Source organism: Larimichthys crocea, chromosome IX (assembly GCF_000972845.2).
Source record: "Larimichthys crocea isolate SSNF chromosome IX, L_crocea_2.0, whole genome shotgun sequence".
Taxonomy (NCBI): Eukaryota; Metazoa; Chordata; class Actinopteri; family Sciaenidae; genus Larimichthys; species Larimichthys crocea.
The window spans coordinates 7851322-7869575 of record NC_040019.1 but is presented as its reverse complement, the minus strand read 5'-3'; the positions used below and the strand labels follow the sequence as shown (position 1 = coordinate 7869575).

The 18254-nt window shown below is 41.7% G+C and overlaps 2 protein-coding genes across 6 annotated transcripts in view; one reads left to right on the top strand and one right to left on the bottom strand.

The window, feature by feature from the left end:
* The window catches only part of gdnfa (glial cell derived neurotrophic factor a), a 64165-nt gene extending 60762 nt beyond the window's left edge, over positions 1-3403 (top strand). For all 4 annotated transcript variants that reach the window (XM_027282064.1, XM_027282065.1, XM_027282063.1 and 1 more), the window contains one exon: positions 284-3403. In XM_027282064.1, the coding sequence (XP_027137865.1) occupies positions 284-843 (560 nt within the window). In that variant the 3' untranslated portion in view covers positions 844-3403. The remainder of the gene's footprint in view (positions 1-283) is intronic.
* A 1750-nt stretch (positions 3404-5153) lies between these two features.
* wdr70 (WD repeat domain 70) overlaps positions 5154-18254 on the bottom strand; it is a 37487-nt gene continuing 24386 nt past the window's right edge. For both annotated transcript variants that reach the window (XM_010738983.3, XM_019278784.2), the window contains exons 12-18: positions 18136-18220; positions 17900-18038; positions 10933-11033; positions 10188-10267; positions 8349-8465; positions 6607-6769; positions 5154-5909 (exon numbers count right to left, since the gene is read on the bottom strand). In XM_010738983.3, the coding sequence (XP_010737285.2) occupies positions 5822-5909; positions 6607-6769; positions 8349-8465; positions 10188-10267; positions 10933-11033; positions 17900-18038; positions 18136-18220 (773 nt within the window). In that variant the 3' untranslated portion in view covers positions 5154-5821. The remainder of the gene's footprint in view (positions 5910-6606; positions 6770-8348; positions 8466-10187; positions 10268-10932; positions 11034-17899; positions 18039-18135; positions 18221-18254) is intronic.

Below are 18254 nucleotides of genomic sequence, written 5' to 3'. Positions count from 1 at the left end.
TTTATTTATTATTTCTCTAACATGACGTGTTTTTGCACACTGTCACCGTCATAAAGATCCTTTTTTCTTTTTACTGAAATGTTGAATTTTTGTTGATTGTGCAATGTGTTCATACCTGACATAGTTTTATTTTATCTGTTCATGCAACCTTCGCAAGCAGTAAATCAGTGATTTTCATTTTGTATTGCTGATGTCACATTTCAGCTACTCTTCCATGTCAGTGCTGAAATAAATATTTTAACACCGGCTTTATACGTGAATCTGTTCTTGCTGTGTCTTTCAGATGACATCTCAGGTCCCTATCCAGAGCAGTTTGATGATGTAATGGATTTTATTGAGGCTACTATTGGCAGACTCCGGAGATCGTCAGAGCCCAGAGAGGGCTCCAGGGGACGGAAGGAGCAGAGACAGAGGGGAGCAGCAAACACAGGAGGCACGAGAGGCGAGGGGAGAGGACACGACGACAGGAGGCGGGGTCGGGGGCGAGGGGGAAGTCGAGGTGGCAAAGGAGGGCGAGGCGAGAAGGGGAGGGAGAGGATAATGGTGCAGACTCGAGGCTGCTTGCTAAAGGAGGTCCACCTCAATGTGACGGACTTGGGGCTGGGCTACCAGACTAAAGAGGAGCTGATCTTCCGATACTGCAGCGGCCCCTGCGTGGAGGCAGAGACCAACTATGACAAGATCCTCAATAACCTCACACACAACAAGAAGCTGGACAAGGACACGCCCTCTCGCACCTGCTGTCGACCAATCGCTTTCGACGATGACTTATCTTTCTTGGACGACAACGTAGTGTATCACACGCTGAAGAAGCATTCAGCCAGGAAGTGTGGCTGCGTCTGAGGACGTCATATTGGATGTGACAAGATAACAGACATGACCAGCATCCGTGAACTAAGGATCACCTTTACAAGCTTGTATTTCAGAGGGAGGGATCACAGTTGGAAATGTGCGTACAAGGTTGAAAAAAGGAAGGGTGCTGTCTCTAATTTTTGTCAGTAGCTGTCAAAGGAGACACAGGTGAGTGTATAAGGGCCACCTCTGTGACCTGAAAGACAATGGAACAGCTGTTAAAAAAGCAAGCCGTTAACTCGGACAGTACCACGCTCAATCCTTCAGAAGTTCTGACCAGTATTTGACCGTTAGCCACATGCAGAACTGTATGAGATGTGTACCAGTGTGCAGAAGAAACCACACTGTTACACTTCCATGTTTGCTAACTGCGTAGTCTAAAAAGGTGAGAGTGAAGAAAACTTCTGACTGACTTGTTTTTCGAGAAGAATTCACTTTCCCAGGAACATCTTTTTTTTTTTTTTCCATAGCTGTCTCCTAAGACTCCAGATGAATGCCGAGATTTGAGGAGTATATTCAGCTGCAGTCTAAATCACTTTCACTGCATAGTCTGGATGTTGACATTTACATTCAGAGCCAAGGGATGACAAATACCACTCCGGAGTTCAGCAAAGACTTTTGGTACAACACATCCACATAAAATCCAGTCATACATATATATATATATGTATATATACAGTACATATATATATATACACGTGTGTGTAAGAGGTATATTTATTGAGATGGAATTAACTTATTGTTATTTATTTCAATCCATTTTATGAAAGAAATTGTCGTTTTTTCTTATTTATTTAAAAGCTTTGTTCGTTCTGGAGGGTGCCAAAGTGGAGCATTTTCTCAAGCGAAGTCTAAAGAAAAGAAAAAGTGTTCCATAACTGTTAAACACTCACCCACACGTCCTAATAACGCTTACTGCTTCACTTAGATTCCAGGGTTTCTCAATTCACGAGTCCAAAATCATCATTAGAGAAGGTACAGAGATAGAGAGAGACACAGAGGAGGGGACCAATAGAAGCTTTTCGACTGTCGTTTTAGAGCATTTTGAGGGATGGCAGGATGGATTTTTTTTATATATACATATATATTTCACCTCATTTTCCCCAGTGTGACCATGCTAAGACAGGAGGGATTGCTCTCCCTCCTCACAGAGCCTAGATATAGACTCCTAATCTAACTTTCACATTATACTGTATGTTTACAAAGAGGCACAAGACTCTTTGCTGCTGTTCATTTTCAAGATAACTGTCAAATTATTAAATCAGAATATATATATTTAATGTCAGATTTAATTTAAATCTCTAATCAAGAGTAGAGGTCTCTCTGAGGACCTGCAGGTGCCTTTGAGGATCCATCCTTTGAGACACAGAGTTCAGAAGCTGCTAGAATGCCTGCCTATCAACACACGTTACCTGAAACCTCACTCCGGCCTTGCACCGAGTCTGAGCGAAGGCTTTGCAGCGGTTGCTGTCCTAATAAGCTTTAAAGTTCACAGGACTGCCTGTGTTTGCGTCTCGACTCTGACAGACAGGTCTTACTCCCTGAAAGGAGATTTGAAAGTGATCCTCTAACATGAGTCTTAACCAAATATCCCCGTTGGCAAAGGCTTTTTGGTGAAGGCAGTTTAAGGAACATCTAGCTACTGTAGCGGCTGTCATCGCCTACTGAAGTAAATATCCCAAGACTAGACGTTTGGACAAAAGGATATGTTTTGGAATTACAGAGGTAAGGCAATGGGTAGGCTCCACATGCTTACTACGTGTGATAACTTGTCCAGCTGAGTTTATTCCCAAACAATACGGAAATGTACATCCATTTAAAAAAGCATGTTGCTGTGCCCACCGAGACCCTGCGAGGGGATCGTTCTAAGTGGAACAAAGAGAGCCCTCGGGTAGGTCTTGATGTTAGCATGGATTAGGGACCAAGGTATCTGTGCCCACCCAGCAGCAAGCAAGCAAGCAAGCCAGCTTTACTGTGTAATCCCCCTGCACACAGAACAAATCCACTGCATCAAGCTGAATTTAGGCCAAACACTACACAGAGAAGAAGAAAAAAAAAAATAGCTTTTATCAGAGCATACCTCATCAATTGGATCATCTTCCCCTTTAACAACTGATTCGTGCGTAAGCCTTTCCAGATGAGAATGTGCAGTTAGGAGACTTCCCAGAAGCCTCAGAGCGCCTCGCCACTCTTCGATACCATACATTAATGTGTGTAAACTGTGACCACTAGCCCTCTCATCTTCATGACTGTTTGCTCAACTGTTCCTTGGCGATAAGTCCTCTGGGTTTTTTTTTTTTTTTTAATGCAAAGGTAAACAAGCAAAAGGTAAAAGGTGCAAAGGAATCCTCAGTGTTAATATTTGAAGAAAGGTTTGGATTCATTTTCACTCCTCGTTGTGTTAACACCTCTGTGAAAAAAAAAAAAAACAACCTGTCATGTCGTCTCACTTGTTTCGTGTTACAGAACCAAAGCTCTCAGCAAACTTTATTTTTGTACAATATTCATTTTATAACTTTTTACAGAATTAAACTTGTTTCTATCAAAACGAGCACGTCTCCTGGTATTCTGCCACGTACAACAAATGCGCCGGTGCCAGATGGTGCTAATTTGCCTGGGATGTGTTTACATAAGCATCATGTAAAATTGAGGATGAAAATTTGGGTTTAAAAACAGGAGAATGGACGGGGATGGTTTGAGAGATGGCCTCTACAGTGTGGCGTCCCCTCCTGTTCTGCATTCCTGAACACTAGCCCAGGGTCGTACAGTAAACAAAAGCTTGCCGTAAAGCGCCACCGAGCTATAAATCAAGGCGCTGAAGAATGTTTCCACTGAGCAGAGAAGATATGTAAATGCTGATGAGAAAATGGCAGCCGTTCAGACAGTGAGTCATCGAGCAGTGGTTCAAGGTGTGTATACAATGTATAGCTGAGGTACTGCAAGAGCCGTTTTCAAATCCGCAGTAATTGATGGGTTCTTGTTTAAGGTCCAAGTCCTCCAAATCACAAGATAAAGAGATATTCAGATGAAGTAGTTATAATTGTGTCGTTTTTGAGCAGCATTCACCTCCTCTGTACTGAGGGCATGGATACCTACAAGAAAATGTTACTTAATTTGGATTGAAGTGACCCTTAGCCAGGTCTGTATCTTACAAGGTTTGCACCCGGAGGTTACAGTTTTAGCTCCACACAGAGATTCTCCTTTACTTTCTACTTGCCAACTGGTTCATCAAACAGCAGCGGAGTGAATCAAACAGCATTCAATCCTCACCGCCTGCTGCTCGCTGAGAACTCTTCTTCACGAGAAGAGCTTGACGTCAACCTCTCCCCCACGAAGCCAGTCTCCTCTCGACTCTCCACTTCAGTTGCTCTTACAAAAAACAAAAAAAACATCGCTCTTTGTTTTAGTCCGTCCATATTTCTTCTGCTGGCATTTCTGTGTCTAATATTCGTTTTATGACCGCAGGAAATTTGCCAGGGCACTTGAGACATTTGGTCGTCTGCTTGTAACTTTGGTTGGCTTGGGATTTTCAGATGGTCTTACAGTTTCACCCAATGTTGAGTCACTGAGTAGAAACACCAGCTTAATGATGAGTATGAGTCTAAAAACTTTCCATGTCTGTAGGGCATGAGGAAACTGAACTATTGGAGAAACAGAACATCAAAATTATAATCAAAAAATCAAAATTTCTACAGCAGAGTGACTCACATTTGTCTTGTTACAAACTAGTTGTAGTCGAAAGACAAGAGCACTCGCATTTGTTTGCTGCTGTAGGCAGAGGTCACATTCCAGAAGAATGTATAAAGACAACATGGGTTTCATTAGATCTGTATGTTGTGGTTTTCCCTGTCAGCTGAAATATTTTTAGACAATGCACAGGTCATTCAAAGAATTCAAAAAGAAAACGGTGAAAAGGCTCCACTCTGCAGTAAAGTTATTTTTAAATTACTACTATTTAAGACACACTATGTTTGAAGCCAGACCAGAAGTTTAATGTCTCTTAGAAATATGATGCAGTTTTTGTCAAAATGATCTTAACTCAAACTTGAAAAGATTATTTTGGATTAGAATCAATCACATAGCATTTTGATTATCGTTTCTTTATTCATCAATTTTAGAACTTGAAGTTAAGTTTACCAGTTGAATCGAATTTAGAATAGTAGCTCGTAAAAAATTTGATTTAATGTCATGGGTCAAAATACCGATTTTGTCTAGAACAAAGTGTGCAGCGCATCGCAGGTTTGAGGTTTTGCCAGAATTCTTCCTTTGATCATCTGATAAAAACAAAGCTGACGCTTCACTTTGGATAAAATTTATCACTATTTGACATGAATACAAATTCTTTCATTTAGCTTTCGAGGGAGAAATAAAAAAATCCAGCAGATTTTATATATCACAACCAACAAAACTGTTAAAACTGTAAAACAAAACAAAAAAAAGAAGAATAAAAACTGGCTGCAATTTATTTTGTACATTTACACAATTTACTCCTTTAAAAACTCACAAACTGTTATTCATAGCTGATGAACAGAACTAGACCACAAAGTCTGGAGTCGATTTATGAGGCATTAGCAAACACTGGAGATGTGGGTGGAGAAGACAAAAGAAATGATGAAAATAAAGTCTAGATAATCCAAACCGACAAAAAAAAAGTCTTTCCAGTGGTTGATGAATTGCAATAAGAGGAACATAAACCTGTATAAAAGTATGTCGTGCGTGCACAGTGAAGAAGCCTTCACGCTTATGTGCAACACGGAAGCACACATAAATATATACACCCTTAAAAAAAAACATTAGAGGAGGGGAGGACAGAGCACAATTTATTCTTTTAATTGATGACCCTTTGCACAGTTTCTGACAGGAACCTTGTGTTCTGGGATTGATCCTGAGACCTTGTGGTGCCATATATCCAACCACAATCCCCACCCTGTCATCTACGCTACATAAAATGAGCTGCTGTTGAAGTGCCTCATATCTTGCGTTTCTTCCACTGCGGTTCCTTTTCAGCCTCCTCATCCTCCTCCGATTCCTCCGCAAACACTGGCTCGGGTTGGGTCCTAAAGGGGTAATGATTTAACATTTAACAACATCAGAGCTGCAATTTAAAAATAATAACCAGATGACAAAACTTTGAAGACAAACGCTTTAAGAAGATTAATATGCGAATTGTAGTTTTTCGGACAAATCATTTCTTTACAGGCCAACTGAGGCTTAAAGAAGTTCACGCTGCAGATTTTATAGTTCCATCGTGCAGAAGACTGTAACTCAGACCGAATGTTGACCTGCCTTTGAAAGGCTGCTCCTCCGCAGAATTAACTTGATGTTTAATATAACTGCCAGCCAAGCAAAGAGAGCTGTGATAGTGACTCTTGAGGCAGCTCTGCAACCAGACTAAAATAGTATATCCCAAGTATATTTCTATTCGACTATAGATCATTCTCTTTGCAGTATGTGAAGCAGACTGTTTGATTTGGCTTGCAGTTTTGTTCCATGCTTACATAGCTGTCTGAGTCTGATAGTGATCTAAAGCTGTCCATTACTCTCCTTCCTGCAGTTTGAAGTGAGTACCTGTAAAACTGTACAACTCTTTAAACATTTATATGTCACACCAGTAGGAAGAAACACAATAGTATACGCAACACTCCCAGTACTCATCTTACACTGTCTGCTAATGACAGCAAACCCAGAAATGAGAGAAGACGAGAGGAAGTGCGTAAATGATTCATATTTTTTTTGTTAAAGACGTTTCCTTACTGTGTGTACGCCGGGGCAACCCAGTAAGGATTATCTGAAGCCTCTTTGGCGTGACGTAGGATGGCCTCTCGTGGGTTGCTGTCATCCGTTTTATCTAAAGCGATGTTCTTCACAATGAATGATGACAGAGTGCCACCATGGGCTGCTACTCGTCCTCCGCGACCTGTCAGGACACACGATGACTGGATTAGATGCAGTTAAGACTTCTGTACAGGGAATAATATTATAATATAATTCATCTTAAAAATGTAAATACATGACTGACAAGTCCAAAGTTTTGTGTTTTTCCCACTATTTATTCGAAATCATCGGCATATTATCACATTATTTTAATTACTTACTTTGAGGAAAATTCTGTTTTATGTACTGTATTGTTCCAGAGAGTAGTGCATGAAAGCTGCACTGTTCTTTGCTGCTGTTACACTACTTCCATTTGACTTAATGGAGTTTTTGGCAGAAAAAACACTGAGCTTTCCAGTAGAGGCATTATTACAGTTGTCTTAAAAGATCAAGGATGAGATGCACACACACACACACACAAACACACATACATTCCCATACTTTAACCCAGCCGGATTTTCTGCCGCTTTTGGGCAGCGAGGTTGTTTGGGGGATTGAGAGGCACCTCTTTCCACTGCTTTGTAAGCATCGAGGCCAACCACCAAACATTACCTTGCACTTATGCAAAGTCAACCTACACCGAGGATAAACAATATAAAGACAGCCTGTCGTCTAAAAACCACTGACCTGCTATCAAGTAATCAAACTTATTTTTATAAAATAGAGCTGCATTTTCATTTGCAGACTGTTTTTGGTCTTCCTCTTAACCTCTGTGACTCTTCATGTTGTCACACTTGTATACAATAACCTGCAAAAGTGACCTCTAACGATTCCTAATTGATGTCAATTAGCTGAGCAGTGTTTTGTATTCGAAGGCTTAATTATGCAAGTTATATTTTTTAATGTGAAACATGTTATTTGTTGTAAATTGGGCTATATTTCTTATTTCATTCAGATTTTTCATGACCCACTTTTTTTTTTTAACATTTAGCTACTTTTCTTTCTGCATTTCCAAGTGTTTTTTTTTTCAATCTGGAAAAAAAACATTACACTGTAGAATCATTAGATTGGTGTAAAAAAACAAAACAAAAAAAACACAGCAACAATGAGCCAGCTGGAACAAACTGAAGCAGGAAATGTTGTCTGGCACCTCGGCTTATTGGAACGAAACTCAAACTGACATGATCATGCGTGTAGGTGTGGCGTCTGTGGACGCGTGTATTGCAGTAAAAATATAGACAAGCTGACGACGGGGTTCAGAGAACATTCAAAAAGCATCATTATATCTCAGCAAAAATAAATAAAATAAAAAAAGTGACATGAGCAGGCCAAGTGGGAGCAGCACTTTTGTAGATCTTGACTTCAGCTGCATTGCGTAACACATCAACAACTGTGGATTTGTACATCTGTCTCAAACAGAATCATGCATTCATCCAAGTTAGGAACATGACTAATAATACGCTTTCAAAACAACTGCAGAACTGCAGCCGTACTTTATTACTATCTTCATATTTGAATGAAAGTATTTGCAGCATTTCTGTTTTTGCTTTGCCTCGTCTCCCAGAGACACTGATTGGACACTTGTTATTCATTTGTCTGTTTTCTTGTTTATTCTAATGTTGATGTTTTGCACAAATAAAACTAAGAAGGAAAAAAAAAAAAGAAAAGAAAAGAAACGTTACCTGGTCCGGATACAGGAGGCTCGGGTTTGTGTGATTTCCTTGGGTCCAGTCTGTCCTTCTCCAGCTGTTTTCGTGTACTCCGCTGCCGGGCCTCTCTGAACATGGGTAAGGCATGAGCTGGAGACACACAGGGTAAACAAGGATAATCAAGTTGCTTGGGTAACTCGAACTGCAAGATCACAAAACACAGCCGAACAAATAAGCAGCTAGGGCACGTGGCGATGTGTTGAGTGTTTTGTAGCTCGTGTATCATACCACTTTGTCGAGCGAACACCGAACTGAGAACTGAGATTTGGCGGTGTTTTCATACAGAAAGTGCGGAGACGCAGTCTCGCCTATTACTACACAGCATTTAAAAACACACGCACCTATTGACCTCCAGCAGGTTCTCTCTCCTCTTGTGTACTCTTTCTGCCATAGTGCACACCAACATATTCATTATATCCCCTGTGTTTAGATTTAGACAATCGCTCCGCCGCTCTTCACACTTTCGTGAACACTATCACAATAAAGGCCCGACAGCACTTAAATCCACGAGTGTGTGGGTGTACGTGTGCATAAGAGTGAATGAGTGCCCTCAAAGGTGTGTGAGAAGGAGAGTGTGTGTGTTCGGTGTGTGTACGAGCATTTGTGTTTGTGTAAAGCGAGTGTATGCTCTGCTCTCATCCTCAGGGGTTACAAAAAGACACTTTAGTAAAGGGCTAGATAAAGTGATTTTCCATTCGGGGGTCCTGTCGCTGCTCAGTGTTAATTCTTCTCCTCCACGCTACATTAAGCAAAAAGGTTACTGTTAACAGATTCCCTCGCTTTTCTCAATGGGCCATCACTTGCTTCCTGTCCCCTCTAATTTTCCAGTGCCAGGGCATCAAGTGCGTCACTCGTCGCTTGCAGCAGTCGAATGCCTGCCTACTTCACACCCTGTTGGCATGGCAATGAAATCACATGATGCATCTGAAAAGGCTGCGGTAGCCCAAACAATAAATTGCATCTCAATTGGGACTCCACAGCCAATCAGGGGGGACGTGTCGGCAGCTGTTCTGTTCCTGGCTGTAGGTTCACGACTTCAGTCCGGGTGCAAAGGAGGGTGAGGCACGCACGGAACAGATGACAGCCTCGTGTGTCGGTGATATGACGGGATGACAGGTACGGGGGTAGTTTGTGTGTGTTTGTGTGGGCGGTGTGGACCAGCAGGAGATCACGCCAGCAGAGGTGGGAGTAGCGGATGTACCTAGCGTGATCCAGTATTACCGAAGACCACATGGCCACGGCGTGGCACAGTGCCCCGCGGCTGTCCATCCACTCATCCACACCCTACTCCATCAGCTAATGGGCCTGCGAAAGCCCTGAACACTCTCTCATTCTCAGTGTGAGAGCGTGTTTGAATGTTTTTGTGTGTGTGAGAGAGTGAAAGGGCGAGTTGGCATGTAAATAGAGGGTGGTGATTTGGTTCTTTATGTTTGAGGAGGAGGATGTTTAGAATACGCTCCACTTGTCACATCATGCACACGGGAGATGGTTGGCATTGTTTTGCGGATGTGTGTGTCTCTCGCTTGCTGTTAAGACACGCAGTGCGTTATCATGTGAAGAGCGGGCAGGCACAGATGGGTTAGTGGCTCAAAGTGAATTAAACTGCCGGAGGGCTTCGAGGAAGGCAGTTCACTTCTAATTGCTTTAGTAATTGTTGAGTGATTAAAAGCTGCATGCACGACAAGGCGAGAGAGCGGGGAGCTCGGTTCAAAGTTGATTAAGTGGCAAATTCTGTCTTCTAAGTAGGTATTGATGACATGGATTGTGAGTGTGTGAGTGTGTGTCTTCGGGAACAGATATGGAGGAACTTACGTGTGATGATGTAATCTTGCGTTAGCGTCTCTGCTTGTTTCTCTTTGCGCTGGCTCTTCACTACGCACAGCTTAGCCCCTCTGAAAGAGACCCAGTTGGTTACAAATGATGCTATATGACGGTATGGTATAGAAAACAATATATCAAGATAGACTTTATAGATAGATACTAGATTTTTTTTAGAATTATTATTCATCTGAAGAGACCAGCAATGAATTTATCACACTATGCAGCCACATCCTGATATTGCTTATGCCTCCATGCCAAAGAACGCAACTGCTGTCCAAAAAACATTAAAAATACGTAAAAAAAACTAAAACGGTGATGCATTGGGTGATATACCTGTCACTGGGAATAACAGTAAATGATTCAGCTATGGTATTTGGTTTGAATAACAGAAACAGATGATGAGCTGTAGTTTCAAACATTTGGGTAAATTCATCTTAATCTTTTTTTTCTCCAGCCAACTTTGCATTTTCAACCTCTGCAGTGAGCAGATTTCATGCTAATGTTTACCCCGCTTTGACAGGCCGAGAAGGACAAACTACTCTTACTGTGTTGATTGCAGTAAATAAATATGTTATCCATTGCAACAGTGTGGCTCTTTTTAATGTGTTTTTAATTGTTTTTGGTCAACAATAGAGTTTTACGGCAAGCAAAATAAGTTATTTCAGGCTGTAACTGTTGGGATAAATAGAGTGTTTGGGTTTTTTGTGTTAAAAGAAGAGAAAGCAACTGAACATACCTGTGGCTTCTAACGGGGTCATAGTAGACCTTTGCCAGTCCGTTCCCAGTTCCCACCATTATCTGGTTAAGTTTCGGATGCCACAGGCAGCGGATGACGCTCTGGAGTACACAGACAAAAACAACAAGATACAGTTTAATGTTTTTGTACAATAACTGAGGGTGGCACGTGAGGAAAGGAAAGGAGGTCATTCTTCCAGCCTACAGCATATTGTGAACATCTCTCTCTACTGTGGTTCAGATTTGTTCCCCTTCTAACAAAAAGGCAACAATCAGATTTTTATTGTGACTGTGTGACCCAGGTTGGTTGTGATACAGCAGGGATCAGGCCCGGCATGCTCTGCTGCTCTAGTTGACTATATTTGGTTGTTGGGATGAGGGCTGGATCCCTCAGTCTGTGTGTGACAGATGGCCCAGTGCCAATAGGCAAATGTGACCACATTTATCCAAAGGTGTGTGTGTGCGAGTGAGACAGAGAGAGAGCAAAAGAAGGGCAGAGAGAAATACACACACAGTTGTTGGATGAATGACCCTCTGTTCATTCTCTGATACGTGAGCTACAGTGGAGAGCTAGACTTACAGACAGCAGCACTTCCTGTCTTCGGAGTGTCATCGTTAACCAACATCCGTGTATATTTGGTGCAAGTGTGTGTATGTGTGTGTCTCGTGGAATTTATGAGAGAGCGTTTGTTGCGTCTTTATGTGGAACACAGTAAGCAATCGTCCGGGGTGGGGGTCTGGAGCAGGGGTGTAGGATGGGGGTGGGTAGGACTACGACTGGGACGTCCAGATTCTGTGACGGTGAAAGCTGCTTAGCGCCCAGCTGTTCAGCTTCCCACCACGATACCAGGGGAAGAAGTATCACACACACACAATAATACATACACAGTGCTTGTGTATATAGAGAAAATGCAAGCATGGCAGGTTGGTGATTTTAGTTCAATTTTACAACATGAAAACTATAAAACAGAACTTGAAGTGTTCATATAAAACAGTAGATCCAGCCAATATTCTACGTACAGTTAAATTCTTTCAACATGTACATCAATGTACTTAAAAACACAATCATGTTCCAACAGTTTACATACATAGCAAAGACTTTGTGCCCTTTAGTGAATTCAAATCATTCATAGTCTACTTAAATTTGACACAAACCTCGTGTAGGTATATCTACACGAGGCCACCGGCTCAGCGGTGTGTGGCTCATGGGGCAGATGAGGGTTAATCTGCTCAACCGGAGCATGAGCCGGCTCTAATTGATAGAAAGATCTGCTTTAAACAGAGTGTGCTTAACATGAGCCTTGCGTTCCATTCATACATTAGAAAATAGAGGATAACACATATAAAATAATAACGATAAATTACTTAATAAACAAACATAAATGTGAAGAAAATACTTTGTATTATCTTAGCATAAAGAACTGTGACAATCTGCTCTGCTCCGATCTGAGCTCAACGCTTATAGCAACATGCATCAACATGCATGCATCCGAACAATTGAAGTCTACCCTACTGATGTGCTTCAGTGTAAATTTGTAATGGGTTATGAATTGCCCCGTCATGGTTGCTAAAGCAACATGGACAGTCCCCTACATGTGAGCGAAGGCAGAGATGACAGCTAGGGATTCTGTTACACTCTGCAGGTACTGTAAAAGCTCAAGGAATTCACCCAATGCACATTGCGGCAACACATACGTAGAGCGACCCAAATCGGGCAGTTAAAACCAAAATAAAAGTGACAACACGACCAGGTAACTGCAGCCCAGTCGAGTTCGGAAAACAACCTCCTCAGCCCCAAACAAATCATTCTGTCAACAGTGTAACAAGCAGCCCAAAACAGACCCGTTCACAGTGGGGCCCACCCCAGCTGGATCCACTGAGAAGCACAGGGCCAAGCATAGCTCAGCTCAGTCCAACAGCGGGGACTGCCTTCCAGATATTCAGAGCAGCGTGTTTACACTCTAGGAACCCCTGTTTACACTTCACGTCCACCAAATTACATCACATCGTGAAGGAGGAAACTTTAATCAGTCAGTTCTTCAGTAGCAGCCTTCAATGTCCCGTCAGATTAAAATACCAAACACTGATTAGGGGATAAATAAGACAACAGCCACTCAGCCCAATATGTATGCTGATTATGAAATAAAGTTATGCAGCACTAATGGGACGCAACAGTCACAGCTGTGTTCCTCATTTAGTCACCCGTGAGTGGATCCAAATGTGCACTGCTTCTGACAGACTCGGCTACACAGGCCAGCTGAATGCAGCAGGGGGGAAAGGGAGAACTCGAGACTTAGCACCTCAGCTACACACAGAGTGGGCACACGTCCGAGAAGTCTGTAATTAGTATGAACTTCCTTACTGGAACAACTGGATTTTACGTCTTCCAAGATTTAAGAGGCACAAGAAAGAACAGAGTTAAAGCCTCCAACCTATCATTCAAGCTTGCCTGCGCGTACTGAGGATGAAAGATTGACCGTTCGTATCAAAGGCCTCTCCTTGAATGAGCCTGGCACAGGGAGCAGCTCACTGTTTAGGAGCTGTCAAGCATGAGATTGTAGGTAAAGCATGAGCAAACAGCAACTTGTGAAGGTGACTCGAAAACAGTTCTCCATCTACATTTTCTTTTCTTTTTAGACTCAGTCATTCTGATTATTCGCAATCTTTCACGTGTGCGTCAAACTCAATATCAGAATTCAAGATGTTCTCAAGCATATGCGCGTCATATCAGATGATTCGATGTCACTTTTTCCTCCCTCAATACAAATTTGTATACAATCTTTTTGGCGAATACCCAGCACTGATAAGAAGCTCGGGTGCTTTGATGATCCAGGACATGGCGACCTGCCTGGTCTTCAATCAACCCAAAAGGGTACATGTTACCCTGTTGCTCATCGAGCTCCACTGGCTACCTGTAGTCGCCTGCATTCAATTCAAATCACTAATGCTTGCATACAAAATAGTCTCCTGTTCTGCACCGACCTACTTGAAGGCCCTTATTCCATGCATGTGTTACCTCCTGACTGTTGCGCTTGTCCAGTGAATGAGGCAACCCAAACTTTTCTCGTCCCATTGGTGGAACGTCCTTCCAGTTCCTACCAGATCAGCGGCGTCCCTCTCTAGGTTAAAAAAAAAAATCTCCTAAAGACGAGAGTACCTCCTCTCCAACACTACCAACATGCTAAATCTATCCCCCCTTCTCGAACTGTCACTTGATTGTATGCGAGTAGTATTTATTGCTGCTCTAACATGTCCTTGTCGCCCTGTACCTTAATTGTTTCCCTTTCTGTAAGCAACTTTGGATAAAAGTGTCAGAGTCTGGAACTACACATAACTTTGTATCTGCTTTTGTAGCTCTTAGGGACTCCCTAGTGGCTGACCTTGTAGAGCATGTACCATGTAATAGGAGGACAGGTGACAGGAAATGAGGGACAAGTGGTACATGTACACATTTATAGAGAGTGGATGAGAGCTGCAGGGTTAAGTTGATCTCCATTTGAAATCCAGCCAAACCCTCAGTGCTTTGATAGTCCGCAGGGTCTCACCTGGTTTCTGCCCCTTTTGATTGCCTAAGATAAGCTTAAGAGTGTCTGATGTATTTACCAAACAGGCCTAAAACAACCTCCGCTCCCAAGCGCACCCCAGAATCCAGGTCTGGGGTTATGTAGACTGTTTAGTTAGAAATGATTGGTGGCCCTTCCTTTCACTCGCCTGCCTGGTACACCACTTTATAAAAGACTGCACTTAAATTCTCGAGGCCATCCGAGTAACAGACGGCTGATGTAAACATAGTAAATAGCACATTCGTCAGGTTCACAGAGTGCATGTGGACCAGAAATAACCGATCTGCTGCTAAACTAAATTTCAATGCATTGATTTTTCTTTTAAAGGGGACAAGTTACGAACAAAATTTGGCATGGATGATTTTGTTTTGCATTCTGATTGGTAGAATAATGGTCAGTGGGTTGGGAGGCAGGCCTGATATGTATGTATGTATGTATGTATGTATGTATGTATGTATGTATGTATGTATGTATGTATGTGTATGTATGTATGTATGTATGAGTGTGTGTGTGTGTGTGTGTGTGCACACACACACACACACACACACACACACACACACACACACACACATCTCTAAAAATATCTATTTCTGTTTGTTCAGTGAATGTTAAAACAACAAGAAATCACCTCAAAATAACCTAATGTAATTTTGTAATATTACAGTAATTGATCTCAGTTGTCAACAAATGACGACAATTACCATTAGTGGCCACTTCTCAGAATTTTACGAGTTCTAATTTATCCGCAAATAGCATAACGTCTTTCCTTTGTGCCGCCCATGTGCCTACCCAACAAAACATGTTGATGTACAAACCATAGCTTTTATATGACTGCAAGAAACTGCTCAAACATGTGAATGACATCAAAGCATATTTGCGTAGACTATGATTGCACTACTTTAATCATTACCAGATAAATTTTGAGAGGTTAGTGCAATTAACATAAATAAAACCTTTGCCAAGGCAATTGGCAGCCCGTAAAAGTCTGCATTGTTTTTCGTGGCACCAGGTTGGATTTTGTGGGATTTTCTGCACAGCACAAAGGGGTGATCAGACAGGAAGAGGTTTTGCCGTCCCCTTTCCAGGGAAACTGAACTGAAGCTCTTAAAGAGTTTTTTCACAATGGTAGATGACGGAGTGAGTGAAAGGCCAATGGAAAAATCACTTCCAAATGTTTATCCCCTTCAGTAAAGAAGCGAACGAGAAGACAAGCGTCCATGGAGATTGATGCACAGGAGGAGGAGGGTTGTTAAGTTCTAAACAGACTCTTTGACCCAGTGTCTGAGGTCTTTCTTTGATGCTGCCTATAGCAATATCGTCAGCACAGTGAAGTGGGTGCAAATGTTACAGCTGATTCTGTTTATAAAAGGTTATGTCGACTCTGCAGAGAGACCTCAAATACAACGCATGACGGCCAACCGCTGTTTGGTGTGAATGACAGACATCCATACATATGTCGACACCACTTACCGTCTTTAAGTGACACCATTTAAACTGAACGCTGAAATGCATTTTAACTGAAGTGCACTTTTTAGCTCTACCGCCAGACAGGAGCTCTAGCCATCTAGAGAGGAGAGGACAAGTACAGTAGCAACACAGAGTATCTCGAAAATGTGGTTTTGATTTGGAGAATCACTTCCACAAACAATAACGTAACATTACTGTGAGACAGAGATTGTTGTTGTTACTCCTGAATGAAGGCAGTGCATATTCAAGGACCTGGGGGTGAGTACAGTGATGTTTAAAATGCTATTCTTAACGCTTTGAGTCACCAAAGTAACTCAACATAGAGTTCTGTCAACTCTATTTTTATGCAATGTCAATCCAACTTAAAACAACTGCACTGACAGCCTTGTGCACCTTTCTCAGTTAAAACTGAAAGCTCACACTCAACTTTGCATTCAACAGTCATCTTTTTATATAAACTGACAGATTTCAGACATATTTAAAAAATAAAAAGATATGCACTTACTTAATTAACGTTAAAATCTCAGATAAAATGACCCAAAACACAGATTGTTCTACCCTCTTTCTTAGCTGGTGCAACTGTGCAGCAGCGTGTGCACTTAGTGTCAACGCTGTGCCAAGGTTTGCAAGCTAACAGCAGCTGGCTGGCAGGACAGGGGGATGCACAGACAGACAAACCCAGCTTTTGTCTCTTTCCCCTCTCTCTCGTACATGTTCACTCAGTGGCCCATGTGAAAATGTCACGTCTTAGGCAGGGAGAGACCAAGTTAGAAGCCATTAGCATCTGTCAGAACTTATTGTTATGACTACAGACACACTGTGCTAAATCTGTTGAAAAAGAGAGGAGCAGCAGGAAGCAACAAAAAAAAAAAGAAGCATTTTTCTACTGAAGACAGCACCTCTGCCCTTCATTTCAGCACCTATGGCTGGTTGCCTTCACCAAATGGATTTCTGAGAAAGCAGGATTAGTATAAAGTGCATAGTATGCCAACGTGTTTGACAGTGGAGGCTGTGCATGTGAATGGAACATGCTGATAATTTAATTTCAAATGTAACTCAAAGGCAGTACATATAAAAGCGGCAATAGCTGTTCTGCCAAAGCTTTGTGGGAATGACTTGAAGTAAGGAAAGGTCACATTACTCCATTCTTCTAACCGTTTTTTTCTCCTCCTTTGCCTTCACTCCCCTCCATAACTCTTCTCATCTTCTTCTGTATTTTCCCCCCAAATATTGCCACCATCAATCTTTCATCTAGCGTGAAGATAGACAAAATATTCGTTCTGCTATGCTGCTGAGATACGACTAGCCTCAGACACAGTGATTTATGTGTAAATGTAAAGTCGCTGCCAGACGATTGGGATACTTGATAGCTAAACTAATTTGTCTTTTTTAGTGAGCTGATAATATCTTGAACGACATTTCAAGCTGGTTTCTGTAGACTTGAGTTTTTAGCATTATTACTCCATAATTATACATAACGGAGGCTGCTGACTGGGTCTGTCTATCTAAATTTGTGTGAACTACTACATAGAAAATTATAAATATAGCCAAAATACATAATAAACTGAAGGTCTAATCCGTTGGAATAATCCTGTGTTGGGGACAAATAGGAAATTAAATAAATCCCCATATCAGGACAGTGAAATCTGTTCAGCTGTCATAATGAGGTCTCTTGGTACTGTTGTGTTTTCAGGCAGCTATAAACAAATAAAAACATTTTAATGCTGCTGTTTTTATTTAAGCCAGGCTACTTATGTGGTGGAGAAATGACATGCACATTGGTTTTATTTTATTTTCATTATGTTTCATTGCAGATTAATTCTGTTTATTTTCCACTGTGCATCATTTTCGGGTAATTTTGGTTTGCAACCGACATATATCAACCAGTTGAAAAACATCTTGTAATTAGAGAAGTTGCGGTTGTGAGGCAGTACTTACTGCGTTGGTGACCTCTATTTCATAGACCTTCTGGAAGGAAGCTCGGTCAAAGAAAACCAACTTCCCATTCCCCTCTTCTTTCTTCACTGAGGTCCCCGTTACAAGAAGTTTGTCATCTGGGCTGAAACAGCAGTCAGTCCTGTGTGACAGATGATAATATAATCAGTCCATAATCCACACATAATTTACAGTTAATCGAGCAGATTGTAACGTGAATGACAGTTTAAAATTCTCACATTGCAAAGTAGTTGGTCAGCCCGGTAGCTACATTCAGAGGCTTCCTGAAGTTGCGTATATCCCACATCTTCACAGTGTCATCACCTAGGAAACAGATAGATACATCAGACTGTAAATT